Source organism: Triturus cristatus, chromosome 4_1 (assembly GCF_964204655.1).
Source record: "Triturus cristatus chromosome 4_1, aTriCri1.1, whole genome shotgun sequence".
Taxonomy (NCBI): Eukaryota; Metazoa; Chordata; class Amphibia; order Caudata; family Salamandridae; genus Triturus; species Triturus cristatus.
In genome coordinates this window covers 248355286-248374074 of record NC_140585.1, presented here as the reverse complement: position 1 = coordinate 248374074, position 18789 = coordinate 248355286, and the positions used below count along the sequence as shown (strand labels likewise).

At 44.8% G+C, this 18789-nt stretch overlaps 1 protein-coding gene across 1 annotated transcript in view; it reads right to left on the bottom strand.

Moving 5' to 3' along the window:
• The window catches only part of LOC146854203 (solute carrier family 23 member 1-like), a 411177-nt gene that overhangs the window by 119315 nt on the left and 273073 nt on the right, over window positions 1-18789 (bottom strand). Inside the window, exon 2 of the mRNA XM_085651985.1 lies at window positions 53-220. Coding sequence (XP_085508111.1) covers window positions 53-220 — 168 coding nt within the window. The remainder of the gene's footprint in view (window positions 1-52; window positions 221-18789) is intronic.

Genomic DNA, 18789 nt, shown 5'->3' with positions numbered 1-18789 from the left:
GGTGATTGTCAGTGCACACCAACCTCCATCTCCTGCCTCCGACCCTTCTCACCTGAATACCCAGAAGGATGCACAAGTACCACGGTGGTACGTCTGTGACGCAGTAGGCAAGTTTGTTCAAATCCTTCTTTTCGTGAGAGCGTATATTGCCTTTTTTGCTCGTCTTTTCATTCCTTGCCTTGCTCTCTGTGACCACACAGTAAAGGTTTCCATCTTCATTCTGTTAGGAAGAAGAAGAAGAGTCCTATCAGGTATTGGACAATTGAAGAGGCATGTACGGCAACAGATGCAAGGGGTGTATCATTTTCCATCTCAACTCTAGCAACAGGCTCTATAGACTTGAAACATTCTTTTTCACAGCATGTGGACATTATTAGGGTAAACATACTTTGAAAAAAAGAGCACTCCCCACTGAATTTGCCCCTAAAATATATTTAAGTAAAACAGACTAAAAGAGTTGAAGGGATTAAGGATTAGAGTTTAAGAGTACATGGTATAAGGTATAGGGTACAAGATTACAGCTTTGGATTATGGATGTCGGGTTAAAAGTATACGGTTAGCTTGTATGTTGTGCTTTTATGATATTTTTATCGAATAAAGCTATACATACCTAGTATATAGTTATGGCTAGGATTAAGTGTTTACAGTATAGGATTAAGAGTTTAGAGAATGGGGTTAGGTGCTTAGGATATGCGGCTCGGAGTTAAGGATACAGGGGTATGTGTTTGGGGTATAAGGCCTGTAAAGGATTTAGGATATTGAGCTGAACGGTTAAGAGCTAGGGGTGAAGGGCATTTGGGGTTAAGGGTATGGAGTTAGGGGTAAAGGGTAATGTGTTTGGGGTATAGGTATAGGTGTTATGGGTATAGGGTTAGAAGTATAGGTTTAAGGGTGTAGGACAGGGTATATAGGGTATATAGGCTAGGGGTATGAGGAAAGAGGTTGGGTTGGAAATGTGTATACAGTTAACGATATAGGGTTAAAGGTTTTCTGTAAATTATAAGGATATGCTTAAGGTTATAGGTAAATGACTAAGGACATACGGTTAAGGGTTTGGGGAATATAGTTATGGGGTTAGAGTAATAGGCTGCCCCATATGATTACATTGATTAACGTTACTTTATTTTAGTCTATCTGCTGAAATATTTTAAAAAAACAAGTTGTATTTTTCACACTAATGCTGCACCTAATTCATTTCAATAGAAGACACTACTAGTCCGATGCGATCACAAAACAAACTGATGCTATTGCTCAGCGAAAAAAAATATCAAATTAATAAGACACAACACAGGTGCCCAGTACCCATTTATATCGATAATCAGTGTTTTTTATGGTAGACTGCAATGAAGGTGACTAAAAATGGATATGTTGAGTTAAGTTTGAGTTCTTTACAGTCATATCCACTTGAAACACCTGAATTCTGTTGCAATTTATGTTGTGTCACCCTATTTAAACTGTTAAACTTGTTTCACATAAAGTATACCTCAGAGAAACTATTTAGCTCCGGTTTCATAAGGGGTGCAAATTGTACACCCGGCAAATACACACTAAACAGGATTCAGTATTTACCGCCGTGCAATCTGCAACGCAGTTTGCTTCACACACACTAGTGAATGAGGTGTAACAGCTAATAGCACATTTAAATATTTTGGATGAGGGATCCTGCTCGTCGTTATCGTTATTTTTTAGGTTCATTGACATGTATACTGACTTGGTACGCTGGGCATAATTGTGCGGGTCTGTATGATGTTAACTCGATTTCTTTGAATATTGAAGAGAAACTGTGTTCTCTACCTAAATCAATGGATAATTGGACTATACGCATATGTCAACTGGATCTACTTGCCTATTTGAGCATTTGAGCCCTGACGAAGTTCTCTGTGAACGAAACGCGTTGGCTGATGTTGATTCTCTACTACAGAATAATAAAGGATAACATTTTGAAGTGATTGGAAGCCTATAGATTTTTCCTGGTGCACCTTCCTTTTTTGTATGAATTGAACTATCTGGTCTCCGGTGGAGTGGAGGTGCGGCAGACTCCGGAAGTAGTTGCACAGATTCTATATAAGTTTGGAAACAATTGGAACTGAGGTGCTGAACCCTGGTCAGCCGCACTGTGTTTTGTCTCAGCTAATAGCACGTTGTTCCTCATTCCGAAGCTGGCACTCCGCACATGTGTTTTACTTACCCAACCGCTTAGAGCCCTGCTTGACCTAGCAAAAAAGCAGTTTGTAAAAACTCCACATATTACGCAAAAAGGCACCAGGATTTACCAAAAAATTCAAGTGCAAACAGGAGTTTGTACCAGAATTTGAATTTGCACCCAGGTGGTGATTGGAGCATTAGTTTACTAATCTTCAATGGCATGATGTATAGAAAAGTCCAGCAGAAGGTGAACTTGCAAATAAATAATTCTGTATACATTTTGGCTGATTTCGAGAACAGTGAAAATTACCTCCCCAAATATAAAAGTGTCTCTCTATGTAGAGAACACATTTTCACGGGAGAAGGTGAACAGGTAATTTTCATTCTTCTCCAAGTGAAAAAAAACATATATTTAAAGTGTTGAAATTAGAAACTGACATTTCAGAAGGCATTTCGTGATACGTTTCCAGGAGTGCCAAGCGCTCACCTAATGGAGGGACATACACATAAAATGTCAACCAACTATAAACGACTTTGAAAGGATTTCTACAGACTTCTAGCCATGATTGTAAATGAGTTCAACTACTTTTTTGCCTTGATGCTGCACCCTATTGACTCCCCTACGTGCCTCAATGAAGCCTGCAGTGTGTTTAGATCTGTAGCAGGATCTAATGTTGGTTTTATCTGCAGCACATGGATGGTAGTCACACCATGAATCCACCTTTTTTGCCAGGTTCACATCCGCTACAGTGAGCACAAAAAGCCAACAGCAGGTGGTACTTCCATGAACCCTTGTGGAATTCCAAGCTCAGGTTAGAAATCCATCATTTGATATATTTCACTGAAGATTGGTTATTTTACCCTGTGCTGCTAATTAAAGAGATACTGAGGATTTCGCTAGATTCCCTTTTTAACAAATTGTCCATTCCAACCCTATATACACCTTACTGCATGGTAATCCCTTCCAGGAGGACCGAGGGATCGTTCAACAAAATGTAATGTGGTAGTGACATGATGTGTCTGCATTTGCTGAGTAGGCATGCTGTAGAATGTTGAGTGGATGTTGTGAGAATGTTATGATGCATGGCCTCTTGGAGCGGTATAATACATCGTGCCCTGGTGGCGCATCGAGCGTGTGTGTCTGCTGTTGTTTGCCCGGGGGCACAATGGTGTACCAAAAGGTCCTACAGATACTTGTACTATCAGTTTCAGTGTGCCTCCCAAAGGCAGCCCTCTGGGGGGAGGGTAAAGGGTGACCCAAGGACCCCCATACCTTCCGTTGCAGACGGGTGCAGTCACTCAGTACACTCTTCTGTAAGTGGATCTCTATTCCGCCTTGAAAGTACAGGCGAGTTGCCGCCTGCACTGTGTAACAAAGCAGCTGCTTCGAATTTCACTTAAATTCACTGCCCTGGGGGCAGCGGGAGTTCACGGCTAACCTGGGGGCAACGCAGTCTTTGTATAACAGCAACATTTCCTTGTTTGCGCGTGGCGCACCTTTTGAAAGGTGTGCAGTGGAGCAAACGAGGAAAGTGCACTGTATTCATATTATGGCTCCTGGTGTCTGTGTGCTTGGGGAGGGGAGGACTGAGAGTTTGTTTCAGTTGAAGGAAGAATGGAGCCCTGACAGGACTTATCTCCTGTGACTGTAACCTAAGGGCCTTAAGAATTACTATAAGAAATAAGGGTCTAATTTAGACTTTAGTGGTGAGGGTACTCTGTTACAATGGCTAAGGAATACCCTTTCCGCCAAAGCGAAATTCAGCCCACCTCATTTAGAGTGCAGCAGAATTTCAGCATGTAGATGGTGGAGACTACTTTGTTGCAGCCGCCGACATACACTTCCAAAAGCCCAATGGAGTAGGAGCCATTATAGGTTTAGCTAAATGTTTGCTCACCCTATTGAGAGTGGGAGAACACTTGGCCAGTAGAAACTGCAAAATGGCCCCCACGCCATCGGAGGAATCTCCAGTGTTGGGGGATGAGGGGTCATTGTTTTTTTTATTTTCAAAAATAAAATCCCGTTGTGGGAATTCTCTTTTGAAAAAAAAAATATTGAAAGTTTTTCGTATGACTTTGTCATGTTAATAGAGCTGTTCATCAAACTTTCAGTGCATTTCAGGAACCACCATGACACTGTTCCTGTAAATGCATGAGATGTCCCCCGGGCCAGCATACGTCCCTAACTTTGGCAGGCAGAGCACCCTCGCCATGGCGGGAGTAAAGTACAGTTTTAAATCCACCTACATTGGGTCTAGTTCCTTCTAATGTGTGGTCCCCGCACTTCTCCAAAAAGAATCATTCAGCTTATAAATCATACGCTAAAATGAGGCCGTTAGTTACATCCAGGGGCGTAACACAGGCCCCCGCAGTCCCTGCGGTGCGGCGGTGGGGCCCAAAGCTCCAGGGGGCCCCCTCAGCACAGCACTCTTGCCGGAGAGCTCTTGATTGAGCCCGGAGGGGCCCCTTCACGTTCCTTGCAGGGAGGCCCCCTCAATTTTCGTTACGCCAGTGGTTACATGGTCTCTGTCCACTGTGATAACACCAGTGGATCTCTCGAGTTCGAACGCCTCAGGACACATAGCATAACCACAGCGAGAGCAGGGCCAGCCACCTTTTTGTGATTTTTCAGCCCCTATGTCTTGCTTTTCATGAATCAGCGCCTGCTCCTATGAGGGCTTTACTGCCAAGCAGGGCCGGACTGGCCATAGCGGGCACCGGGCAATCCCCCGGTGCGCCGCACGGTTGGGGGCCGGTTTTGGGCCCCGGGGGTCGATTTTGTTGCAGGGCCGTTTTTGCAGCATAGCTGCAAAATCGGCCCTGTAACAAAATCGGCCGAAAACCGGCCCTGGCAAAGAGCTCGGTGGCTCCCCCAACCCCCGGGGAGAGGAGGTGGGGGGGGGGCTGCCGAGCACTTTGCCAGGGACGGTTTTTGTTCCCAGTCCGGCCCTGCTGCCAAGTCAACTGTAGCCGACAGTTGAGCCGAGATTGCCGCTGCCCGCGTCCCACGCAGTGGGACATCAGCAGGGCAGCTCTCTAGTGGCCGCCCGTCGCAGCCTTCCCCCTCCTTCTGCCTCGCGCGCGAGGCCGCGCCCAGGGAGGAGATCTACCAATGAGTGTGTAGGTGGAGGCGGGCCGTTAGGGGGGCGAGGCTAGCCCCCCCCTACATAGGCGTCCCTCTCGCCCAGTTCCTCCTCTGCTTCCTGCGCGCTGCTCCTGCCCGGACACGCGTATTCCCACCCTTTCCGCTTACCCTGCGTGGCAGAGACAGCGCGTTATTGGAATGTTTTAATGTTTTTCTTTTGCGTTGCAGGCGGAGTTACAGGGCGATCTGGAGGCAGACGGGTACAGTAAGGGTACCTCTGCGACAGGCGGTACAGTAAGGGTACCCCTGTCCGGCACAGTAAGGGTGCCCGAGCCAAGGTCCACGAGCCGAAGGGGGTTCCTGGAAGACCGCGACGGCGCCCCGTTAGTCCTTCGGGCGGTTGGGGGGCCTGACCAACCGGGGGTGTGCCACAACACGCTCCGCCCCTGCCAGAAGGGGCGGGAGTAGGAGACAGATCACGTGACCCAGTGGATGATCTGAAAATAAATATGTGCCGCACTGCCGGGCATCGACCCACCGTGCGTGCTGGCTCACCAGGCGGGCGGAGCAGCGAGGGGCTGCTTGCCCTGGATCGCCCGTAAGATAACCCATTTATCGTCATACTTATGTTGTATGAAATAAACCTGCAGCAGTTCTTCACCCACAATGAAATTGTCAGTGTAATCCTTGGGTGACGTCTGTGCATGCGTGTTGAATGAAGCGGATGACGGTGTGGTTACTATGAATTCTAACAGGCCTGTCTAGAGGATAAGCAGTGTGTTTAGCTCAGGACCCTGCAGTGACAACAGTTATGAGTTGCTACTAGGCTTGTTATGTTATCCAAACTTGATATAGCGCACAAATCACCCCAGCAGGGGTGTCTCAGCACAAAAGCACAGCCCCAAGATGAGAAAGGAAAAGAAGAAATATAGTAAAAAAACTAAGCTTTAAGTAGCTTCCTGAAGCAGACAAAATCAGTGCAAATGTGAATGTGAGGTGGAAGCCTATTCCAATGAAAAGGAGGCGGGTAAGAAACGTGATTTATGCAACTTTCATGGCGACTAGCACTAATGACAGTGTGAGAGATAGGATGGTGTTTGCGCCGTGCAAACGCGGTGCAAACGTGAATCTCTGCCATGCCCACTGTGATAGACGTTTATCTCGAACTGAGGCTAAAATCATGAATTCAGCCATACGTCAATGACAGTGAAGCAGAATTTGCCCCACAGGAACGTCAGGGAGAAGGTGAATTTGCAAACCATGAAGGTTTATTAACAAATTAATAAAGTTACAATTCAAATCAAATCAGTGAAGCATAAATCAGCAGTCGCCGGAATACAGCATATGTACATATAATTCAGACAAGCCAAGTAGCAAATGCGAGAACTGATTATTAAAAAAAAGGACAAGGAAAGTTAAAAAGTTCTGTTCCCTTAAAGGGAAACTTGCTCTTGAAAGAAAATCAATAAGCAGAAATGGAAGGAGTATTGGGTCACAGAGAAAGAGAGAGAGCCACTTGCAAAGGTGACCTGGGGCAAATGTAACTAACTGAAGACAGCCCACACAGTTAAAACATGAAATCACATCTAACTGATACACTGGACAAGGTCTCACCAAGTATGGACGTCAGATGGGGGGGAGGTGGTCAACAGTGGTTGCAACTGCGACCCCTATGCAACCCATTGGGACAGCTGTTATTTTGTTTATGACCCCTGACCTGCATTATGCCTCGCAGTCACATCTGACAATACACAACACAGCAGATTCAGGTAAGATTTAAAGTGATAGATTTCACCTCAACATGACGTTGTACTGGTCAGTGGAAGGGCGACACTATGCAGTAGACATGCATAAGCTGGAGCCACTTGTATGCATGTGTGGGCGTGGAGGGCTGGGTTAGAAAGCTGCAGCCCAGGGCACACAGACATGCTGCCAGCCAGAGGCTCCTATACAGGTCTGAGTAGGCCCAGCTTGTGGCAGAAAGAAGACAGGAGACACTACCAGTGCCAGCCTGTCTGGTGCTGGAATCCAATGAGGTGCGTCCTTTCTGCAGTGTTTACAGTCAGCCCCAGCAGACCACACTGCATCTCTTGCTTTATGCGCAGGCATAGTGGGCTGGGATCATGGGTTAACGGCGCGGCCAGGCAAGTATTAAACATAATCAAAGAAGCAAAAAGAAAATACTGTAAAGGTACTGCAATAATGTGAGCACATGTTCTGAATCAATGTTGAAATGTTGAGTACTCACGCAACAAAGTTGAAATATTTGGATCCCACATGTGGGCCCAGTGCAACAAAAATATTAAATTTCCGCCCGATATGCATTCCCATCATGATATTTGAAGTCATTTGATGTCACTTCCTGTAACGCCGCGAGGTGATTGTGAATGGACAGAAACTGTCATTTCCTACGACGTCACCATGTCAAGGGTTTCTGGGACATCATCTGCAGTGGCAACGGGCAGGCAATGTCACTTCCGCTACCCCGGTTGGTGAATCGATGTCATGGTAAGAACCAATCAAAATGAGACATTCACAGAGTTCGGTGTCAGCCTCCTTCACAGGTTTAGTACAATGCCAGATTCCTCCATCATCGAGGCCTTCACAATATTTCAGAAAGGAGTATCCACCTCTGCCTCCCACCCCGTAAAAGGGCCGAGAATCGGTGTCAAAACAATGAATTGCAACAAACATGACCTATACAAAACTTATTAAACTAAAAGAAGAGTGCTATGCACAGCAAGCGGAAATAGAATGTTTATTTCAACATGGAGGCAGTGTCTAAGCCCTATGCCAGCTCATATAAAGTTTAGGCTACACATAGCCTAACTACACTAATTGAAAACATATAAACTACTCTTTTCACTTAATCTAAGTGTAAAATAACATGTGCACACATATAAGTAATGGTTATGCGTGTTACAAGTAAACATATCTTTAACGGCAAATAAATGATAGTGACACTTTGTCACCACCAATTATGAGGAATTTAAAGAAAATACATTTTAGTTGGGCCTCATAAAGGCCTTTATCATGGGTAGATAACAAGTCTGAACATTACTCTTCAGTGCACCTTTTTAATGCAGCGCTGCCATGTAGCCAAACGATATATACCTGTTGGTTTGTGGAATGCCGCTGCCCACGTCCCACGCAGAGGGACATCAGCAGGGCAGCTCTCTAGTGGCCACCCGCCGGAGCCTCCCCCCCCCCCCCCTCCTGTTCCACCTCTCCCGAGAGGCCGCGCCTTGGGGAGGGGAGGCCTCAATTGGCATTTGTTGGGGGAGGCGGGCCACTGGTGCTGGGCGGGGCGGGGCTAGGCCCTACTTAAGCCCGCCGCCCCCGCAGATCGCCCTCTGCTTCCTGGGGTACACCCCTGTGCCGCGCGAGTTCCCACCCTTTCCGCTTACCCTGCGTGGCGTAAGCAGCGCGCAACTGGAATGTTATAATGTTTTTTTTTGTGTTGCAGGCGGAGTTACAGGGCGATCTGGAGGCAGAAGGGTACAGTAAGGGTACCTCTGCGACAGTCGGTACAGTAAGGGTACCCCTGTCCGGCACAGTAAGGGTGCCCGAGCCAAGGTCCGGGAGCCGAAGGAGGTTCTGGGAAGACCGCGACGGCGCCCCGTTAGTCCTTCGGGCGGTTGGGGGGCCTGACCAACCGGGGGTGTGCCATAACACGCTCCGCCCCCGTTAAAAGGGGCGGGAGTATTAGACAGATCACGTGATCCAAAGGAGGATCTGAAAAATGTGCCGCACTGCCGGGCATCGACCCACCGTGCGTGCTGGCTCGCAAGGCGGGCGGAGCAGCGAGGGGCTGCTTGCCCTGGATCGCCCGTAAGATAACCCACTCTATCGTCATACTTATGTTGTATGAAATAAACCTGCAGCAGTTCTTCACCCATAACTAATGTGTCAGTGTAATCATTGGGTGATGTCTGTGCATACGTGTTGAGTGGAGCGGATGACGGTGTGGTCACTAGTGCTCCTCGATCACTATGGAGATGTGCCCTTCGGTCACTATGCCATAGAGCAGTGTTTCCCAAACTGTGGGTCACGGCCCACCAGCGGGTCGCAAGCACATTTTTTGTGGGTCCTAAAAGTCCAAGCAATAAATAAAGATGCCTTTGAAGTCTGTATTTATGTTGTCACATTTGCTGCACTTCAAATATAGAGGGATCAAATGTCAGGCTATGTTTTCTGACATATTGCTACTTATTTTTTAACACGAGGATTGGTGTTTACAAAGTCCTCCCACTTTGCAGTCAGGGAAAGAAATGTAAAGTGAACTATGAGAAAGTCTTGCTGGGGTACAGAGACTGTGAAAGGAAAGGCTGTGGGATGGAAACAAAGATTTTCATAGGATCAAAACAAAATCAAGAAATCAAGGTACTTTAATGAGCAAATTATAAATATTCACTGAAACCCGATTAGCACACATTATCATTTGTGTGCATTATAGTTTATCAGAAAACCTGTATGTCTGTGCAAATGTAGTGGCAATTTCAATGAAAAATGGGCTGATTTTTAAATGCCAGTACACTACCACATAATGCTTTAGTTATGTTAGCAAATTGCCCACCTCGTGTCCATTAAAGCTAAGTGGGTCACAAAAGTTTATTTCTTATAACAAGTGGGTGGTGGTTCTAAAACTTCGGAAGCACTCCCACTTAGGCTAGAAACCAGTTTTCGCAGTTGTCCCATTTCTCCAGATAAGCATTGATTGGAATTCAGATGGAATATCTCACAGAGATCTATATATTATATCAAAGAACCATTAGAATGGACTTAATTCACTCCTATTATCCCCTTCAGAATCCAGGAGATCCAGTCTAAGGGTTGACCATCAAGACAGATTGCAGCATTATTCCACAGTGGAGCTTATGGGACATGAGTAACTTAGAGGACATATTCCATCTCGGTCTCGGTCCTTTAGAAATGGGATTCTCTTTCTCTTTTAATGAAAAATGCTGCAATATTATCACTTGGGGAAACACTGCGCCATTCCATAGGTGGTTCTCGATAGCTACCCAGTGTGGAAGTAAAGTGGTATGCCAACTGCGATAAATGTTAAGCATCATGATATAGTTCCATTATTGGTAGTAGAAGACCACTAGAAGCAGTCATTAAATGAGGCTTAGCCATGGCCAATCTCACCATGTCAGTTTGCCTAATATATTGTTTGGGAAATGTGTCAATGTGCCCTAGTGATATTAGAATCGACAACATACTGAAAACACAATTATAACATGGGCCACTACCATTTTACTGTTTGAATACATCCACCTAAGGACTGGTGTATCTTACTCAAGTTCCCAAAGTCTCTGCATATTTGTTCCTTGAGTATTGCCAGATTGTCTTAAATTATGCCATGAAAATTGTTGGTAATCAATATCCCCAAATATTTCATTTGTTAGGCATCCATCTGAATGGGTGGGAACTGATCGAATGAGCCATGGCTAGAGCTTTGCTTTTAGTCCAATTTATTGTATACCCAGAAAACTGTGAAAAGGTTGATATGAAAGACAGTAGCACTGGGATTGAATGTTCTGGAGAAGTAAGGGTGGAGAAGATGTCATCTGCATAAAGCATCATTTTAGGATTTCCGGCAGCGGTGTCAATGCCCAAAATCTCATCGAGATGCTTATGACAATTGCCAGTTATTCCAACGCTAGTAAAAAAAGTAACAGAGAGCACCCTTATGCTGCCTTGTCCGATGACAATGAGACTGACAGAAAACAATTGCAGTTGACCGCGGCCATAGGTTAGTCATTTAACCACTTGGTCATGATCATAAATTGTGTGCCTATGCCCATTCTAGTCATCCTCTTAGCAGGCAGTCTATAAAAAATGTAGTAGAGTCCGCATATGGTGGGGGTCACCTATGATTAGTGAACTAGTAAGGGTTTAACATTTACAGTCTTTGAGCCAAGTCTTTGGCCAGTGTTTTGGCTTTACAATTTATTAAGGAGATTAGTTGGTAAGTTCCACAATATAATTGGCATTTTCTAAGTATGGGAATCAAGGAGTTATAGGCCTTGTTAAATTCTGCATAGAGACCTTCAGAGTGCAAGGTTTCTGTTAACATTTTCCTAGGAGAGAAACTGAGTATGTAGTTATTATTTCATATTCTTCCATCGGGAAGCCATCTTCACCTCGGGTGAAGCATCAACCTTATCGCTTCCACAAATTTCCTCATCCAAAATTTCAGCATCCAGTTTCTCCAGTACATCAGGAGGTGTAGAAGGTAGCGAATACTTTGGTATTATCTCGAGGGTGGGTAAGCAAAGTGGCATGCTTGTCATAGATTGCCAAGACCACCCGTTTACTTATTCTTTGTTTCCTCTGCAGTGCAAGGATGCAGCTGGATTTTTCACCTTACTCATAAAGGAACTCTTTAAGTATGTTAAGGGTTTTCTTGGCCTGTTGCATAAATCATATTTTCAACTCATTCTTCTTCTTTCTCAGCATTTGCAAATTCTCGACCATAGGTAAATTCTAGCTACAGCAATTTCTAGCTCCAATGACAATTTCTTTTCAGACTATTTTTTTACGCACCATGGCAGCATACCTCATCAATAGACCTCACATAAAGTATTTTCCTATTGCCCAGCAAATTCACAGAGAGGATATTGATTCTGTATGAAGATCTAGATAATTCCTAAAGTAATGTATCATCTTTTCTTTAGGTTGTTTGTACCTATGGGAGACTATCCTCCAACTCCTGTCTATTGGAATCAAGAATCCTAAGTCACCTTTTGTAACTTGAATTTGGCCTAATTCGATACATAGCTAATTCTGATAGATCAGTTAGAAATTCTAGGAAGAATGCCAGTTTGGTCACAAAATAGTCTATTCTGGATTCCGTGCCATGCATGGAAGACAAGAAAGTATAATCTTGTTCTGAAGGATGGCGAGCCCTCTGTTGATCAGGTTGAATTTGCCATGGAGTATCCTTACCCCCAAGAATTCAATAAGGCCCATTAAATCAGCAGTCCTCTATCTGCTTTGTTTAGAAGGTATTGTCGCCCCAACCGATCTAGCACCAAATCTGTTGTTATGTTTCAGTTACCTACAATTACAACTTGCCCACAAGCCAATTCTGTTAAAACCCTATTCAACTGGCAAAAAAGGAGGATTTTTCTGTACTGGGGCAATAATGGAGCCGATTCCTAGGATGTGTTAATGAAGTGCAATTTTTGCAAAGACATAGTGCCCCTCTGGATTTTTGCTGGTAAGTCTTTGTGAATGAGCATTGCAACCTCTTTCTTTCTGCAGGTATCAGATGCATTTGAAGCATTCGGGTGTTAATGTCAGATGCTGCTATTACTTTGCCCACCCATTCTCAATGTAACATAGCCACTTCTGCTAATGATACATGCCTCGTTTGCAGTAGCGTAATGTCCTATTTCTTAGATCTAAATTGGCGAGTCAATTTACATTCAGAGACAAGAGAGAAATGGCTTTGGTGGTGGACATCACCAAGATGTTGAATATGGGGGTGGCAACTTTAGCAGCGAGTTCATATGTCAGGAAGAAATTCCATGGGGGACCATAACACACCTAAGCCATAGGTATGACCACTGAAATAGGTGGGTACCATTGAACACTAACTTCTAAATACTTTATGAGGGTGGGAGACCCCTCAGAAAGTCAGTGGGCTGCACCACAAAATCAAAATGTATAGGACCTAATGCATGGGAGTCTATTAATTATTCATCAGAAATTAAAATCATAGGCCTGGCATCTCATATATTTGTTGGGTCCTTCAGCATCTTGTGATGGATTAGCAAGAAATGTTCTATCAAGCCTTCAGCAGGTATCTGGATTTGTCTCTGTCCCGAGAGCACCAGGATTGGCTGAGGGGTTGCCACTCCAGTGCTGACGTGCTGTTCCGGTTTGAAGAGGGCAGAGGCGCCAACGCGGTCCAGGAGCAGAGGCGGTCAGGTAAGTTTTCGTCTTAATTTTATTCTCCCTCGGCCCCCCACCCCCGCGTGAACCCCCCTTGCAACCTCCCCCCCCACCCCCCCCCCCCGACTGCCTCCTCGCTCTTTGAAGAATGTTTTTGCGTGCATTGGAAAATAAAATGCTGCTGCGCACGCTGCTTAAACCATCCTGCTTTCGTTTTTTAATGATATAAGCAATGGGCATTAGGTCTCACTAGGTGCTATAGATAGATAGTTCATGATGTTCAACCGATTGTGAGATGTGCTCTGTCGTAAGTCACTGCTTGAGTCCAGTTCTCCCACTGCTGGCAGCTGCCTCCCCCCTCCTTTGTTCCCCCTCTTCCCTCTCTGTCTCGCTCCTCCTCATGTAGTAAAAACTGGTCGGAGACTTCAAGAAACAGGTATTAACTTCTCTTTCCTCCTCTCGTTTATTTGCTTCCTTGTGAAATGGATCCAAAAAAGAAAAACACTTGCTGGAAACGTAGTCTTTTGCTGACATTTTTCAATTTCCAAGTGCAGCCTCAGGGTAGAGAGAAATAAAACATTCAAAATATGAAAAATAACTAACTAAAGCAAGATGGCCATATTGATTTATTCACACCTAAACACATTAGCGCCACATTACAGTGTTTGCCAGTGAAGCCCTACTTTTGTTGCCTCCTCGCTCTTTGAACAACCATGTTTTCCCTGGGTGGGAAAGCACACTATTCCTGGAGGTACTGATATACCTGCTTGTTGGGTGCGTGCATTGGAAAACAAAATGCATACTGCGGCTCAGTATTCACAAACGGTGTCTTTTTAAACCATTCTGCTTTCGTTTTGTAATGATATAAGCAATGGGCATTAGGTCAGCTCTGTTACTCTCACACGTTCCTTTTTGCACCCTTGTTCCCTTATGTCACTGTTCAAGTTCAAGTTCAATAAACTTTATTCGGTTGTACAAATTGACAACCATAAAAGCATTTACACTACATTTAAAAAGGACACATTAATACATAAGGATAAAATACAGATATAAGATAAGCAGGTGAGGACAAATATACAACAAGCATTCAGAGTATTTTGTGGAGTCCATTATAAAAAAGAGGTAATAGCAATTCATATATTATTTTTATCCTTCCATACTATTTCTGAATTTTACTGCCAATTTTAAAAAACTACATAAAAACAAAGTATATTCACAACTTAATAGCTGTAAAAAGTGCAGTGCAGGACGATATTGTATAAAGTTTAGTTTTTTCAAACAGGGTTTCAGATGTAGATTCCTCGGTACAGTATAAAAGGGACAAAAGAAGAGAAAGTGTGCCAGGTCTTGCGGAGACATATCGTCGCAGCCGCAAGCCGGCAACACTTGTCCACGATGAGATCCCCTGGGAACAGCCAGCAGAAAATGAAACAAATTAAACCTGAACCTGATCAGTAAGAAACGGTCATAGCTGGACAATTGCCAGGATAAATAGGGTTCCATGAGCAAGGTGCTTTTTACTAATGCATGATTACGAACACTTTCTTTTTTTAGCTCACGTGATTCCCTATCTTGAGTTCTTAGACCAATAAAAGCTTTCTGGACCGTTGTAACATCCTGTTTAGTGATCGATTCAGGGGATAAAAAGAATTCAGGGCGACCTAATTCGGCAAAGCACTTAAAAAGATACTTTAACCAGGGAACCTTCATCCTGTTGTCCCATGTGAGTGACTCTCTTAAAATAAGCTGGGTTAGTGGAATGTTATCATTTAACCAACAGTTCATCCAGCATAACAAGGGATTAACAGCAATCTTGTCACATACGAAGGAAACCCCCAGTTCCTCGTGCACGGAGAAGTTGGCCGTGCCCCTGGGAACCCTTAGTACTGATTTTAGGAAGTTATTTTCAGCGGTCTGTAAGGGATCCGGAGGAACATAACCCCAAATTTCACTTCCATAGCACGCTGTGGGGACACTTTTAGCTTGATAAAGTTGGAGCAAGGCGGCAACTGGACTATTACCCACTTTCTTAGAAAAGTCCATTATTGCCGCGTTTACCCTAGTGACTTCTCCCTTCTTTTTTTCAATCACGGGTCCCCAATTTAGTTGACTATCAAAGAGGACCCCTTATGTCACTGTTTCTTTCTCTTTCTATTCTCCGGTTAACTGACTTTTCTCTCTGGGGGTGAAGGCTGATGATGAGAAATACGCCCCAGACCGGACGCCGGACCTTAAAAGAGTGGCAGCGCTAAGTGCCCACCACCTGCAATCACCGGTACATATTAGGCGCTATAGTAGAGTCTAGAGATAGTTGATCCGATTCTTGTGTGAGATGTGCTCTGTCGTAACTACTTGTCATTTGCTATGACTGGGGAATGGAGGTGCGGAGACAGAGAAAGAGACGAGGGAGGAAGGGATATTGAGATGTAGGGAGGGATAGCAAGCAAGATGGATGTGACAGCAACAAGATAGGAAGAGATAGCAAGATAGAAAGAGGAAGCAAGATAGGGAGAGAGGAGAGCATGGGGGGTTGCGAGACAATGGAAGGGGCAGCAAGAGACAGTCACCGGGCAGTGTCAGCAGCACCCAGCCAGTGACAGAGGAGGGGAGATGCTGAGATAGCGAAAGAGATAAGGTAGGAAGGGATACTTTGATGATGGGAAAGTGAGAGTGTCACTGGAAGAGAGTGACGCCGATAGAGCAGCTTGCAGCCACTTACAGGTGAAGGTGGTGAATTCTGGGAGAGAGATAGGTAAAGAGAAAAGTGACAGTTGACAGAGGCACTTTCACAATTGCTTCATTAACCTTCCTGCTTTCTCAAATTTGCTTGAAAATGCACCATTTTTCTTCTCTTTTTTCAAAATTTTCACGGGAAGAGAATCGCAACGAACCCCCCCTTATGGTGGTTCGGGCTCGCTCGCTACGCTTACTCGCAACGGTGCAGTATACCAATCATTTCACGCCCCACTACTTTCAAATGTCACCAGCCGCCCCTGCTGTGTACTAGCGGCAGCTAAATATGTCAGTAAGAATTAGTTCCACAAACCCTCCCCATCTAGAAAGATAATCTAATTTTCCAAGCACAGAATAAAACCAGAAGCGATGGAAGATGAAAACCAGAGCTGAGGACGGCAACATCATCTCACTCACTTCAGGTTAAAGTCTGTTATTAAAGAGCTGTAAACGGGAGCCGCCTCGCTTAGGGATAGACGATTCTGGGAAAATTATTACTACCAGCTGGTGAGTCGTCCCTTACCTCCAATTTAATAATATAACGTTACTGCTCTGACGTGCTCCATCTCTAACCACCTGTGTAGTGATTTAAGCATTTACTCCCTAACATGCGAGTTCCGCTTGACGAGGAGATTTTAAAGAAGTCAGTGACAGGTTGTAATCTCCACAGAAGTGTACACATGGATATTACATATAAGACTACAGGGATTAAACCAACATTTTATTTGCAAAGGTAAATGGACCAGAACCGCCAAAGCCTCGTGGACTTCGGTGCCGTCGAACATGCCGCAGCCAGCCAGGATAACAGCCACCTTCTTACCCACAGCAGGCACAGAGACACACAGGGAGGGTGCACCCAAAGATCAAATTAAACTTAATGGGCAGAAAGCAGATGCTGTACAAAATTAAAAATAACCTGCATTAAAAAAAAAAAACACACGGGCGCCATTGTGAGCTACACATTTTAAAAAGAAGATGTACAGGCGCTGTTACCATCGTGCCGCTTTGGCAGAAAGAAAACCATAACTGTTTAAAAAAATAGAGTAAAGAAATGGGTGAACCAGGTGCCATGGTGCTTAAAAAAAATACCAATGAAGTAGTCCCGAAATGAAAACATACGGCCCTGCAGCGAAACAAAACTGTACTTGGTCGGTTCTGCCTGCAATAAACAGAAGTGACGTCTGTGGAACGCGAGCCAATAATGACGGAGCAACGGAGGAGTGAGCCAATGCGAAGTGGCAGGTGGGATTACACTCCAAATATTGTTTACTTCAGGTCTTGCGACAGCGCATGCGCTGTCTAGGCTCGACCTAAAAAGACATATTAAGGTGTAACATCAGCAGGAGTAAGGAAACCCGTTTAGGAAGTGAGATCACATTTAGGAACACGAGAAATCATTTGTTGGTGTACACAATTATGTAAGTGCAAAAACACCCTCTGGGCAAAGTCACCCAGTGTGTGGTATTAGATTTAGGTGCAAAGGTAAAAAAGTAAAAATCCTACAACAACAAAAAAGCACAAAACATGCTACACGCCCTGCCAAAAGACACATAAATTAAGCACTACATCCAAAAATTAAGCCCAAAATAAATACCATTTACACACCCCACGTCAAAGAAAAATGCAAACAACCTTCCTTAAATATAAATCCAAAAGAAAAGAGCCCAGAATTAGGGAGCCACCCTCTGGAGAAAAATTATAACTCACATTTTTTGATAATGTGCTTTGCAGGGTGCTGCGATGTTCTTATGAAAGAATACTTGGGTACCTCCTTGACTGTTCATTCATATCAGATTGGAGGCCCTAGGCTTTCTGGATCAAAGCAAGACCTGGACTGCGAGTCAAAAGCAGCTGTGGCAAATCTTTCAGACCAACTCCACTCCCTTCCTCCTCTTTCATCTTCCTCTTGCCTCCTTTATCTCTTGTTCTCTTTCCTCTTCTCTCTCGCATAAAGCTCTGGCTGTTGCTGCTAAATTATTGAAGCAGCTGTAGAATGTGAAAGATGTGCCATCAGCAGCTCCCTGGCTTCAAAACCAATCCTTCAAAGGCTCCAGTCCACCAGTAAATGCCTGATGGAATAAAAGGCCATGGTCAAACCTTAAGTCAAGAGGTGATGACAGCCCCACACCACCGATGATGGAGATAGAGGGCTAGAGACAGTACATATTCGTAGAGCGCCAGAACTCTGTTCAGAAGGCTAACAGGCAAGCAGGAGATACTGGACCCAACTAGGGGGGTTGAGGCATTTTAGTCATGATGAGCATGGGCCCGACCAACTACAGTTTCTGAGCAACTGGGCCAAGTACCTCTTCAGCACTTCACTCTCAGTAGTAGCCTGGGTCGAGCAGTCCAAGGCTTCTCAGGGGAGGTAGAGAAGGGGGGGGGGGTGAATACAGACTAACAACAAAAAATATGATCAGTAGCCACAAAAGGTAATTGCCCAGTCAAATACTTGCTTTCATGAAAAAAGGAGTATTTATATATGAAAACAAAGTAAAATACGACTTTCGACAATACACACAGTTCCGCGGTCAGGGCTCTCGTGTTTTATAGGCAGGTCACTCCCCTCTCTCTAGCAGCAGCGGTTATTTGCCAACCACTATAGGCGACATTCAGGTTAAGCCCCACTAGTAGTCTGAGTTTCAGAATTCCCACTTCAACTTTTTATTAAAGCCAAAAGTGCTTCAGCACCCAAGCGCTATATAGCAGGCAAGTTTTGCTGGGGCAGTCTGTCCCCTAGTTCAGTCTAACCTGCACCAGCAGGATCTGAGCGACCAAAGTCTCAGAGCATGTCCCCTTCTGGTACGTTCTTCACACAAAGCCTGGGAGGAGCAGCGGGCGGTTGTCCTCAAGTTCTACACACACAGCCCTGTGGAGGCAGCATACGGGAGGTCCTTAATGCTCCTCCGATGCCAGTAAGT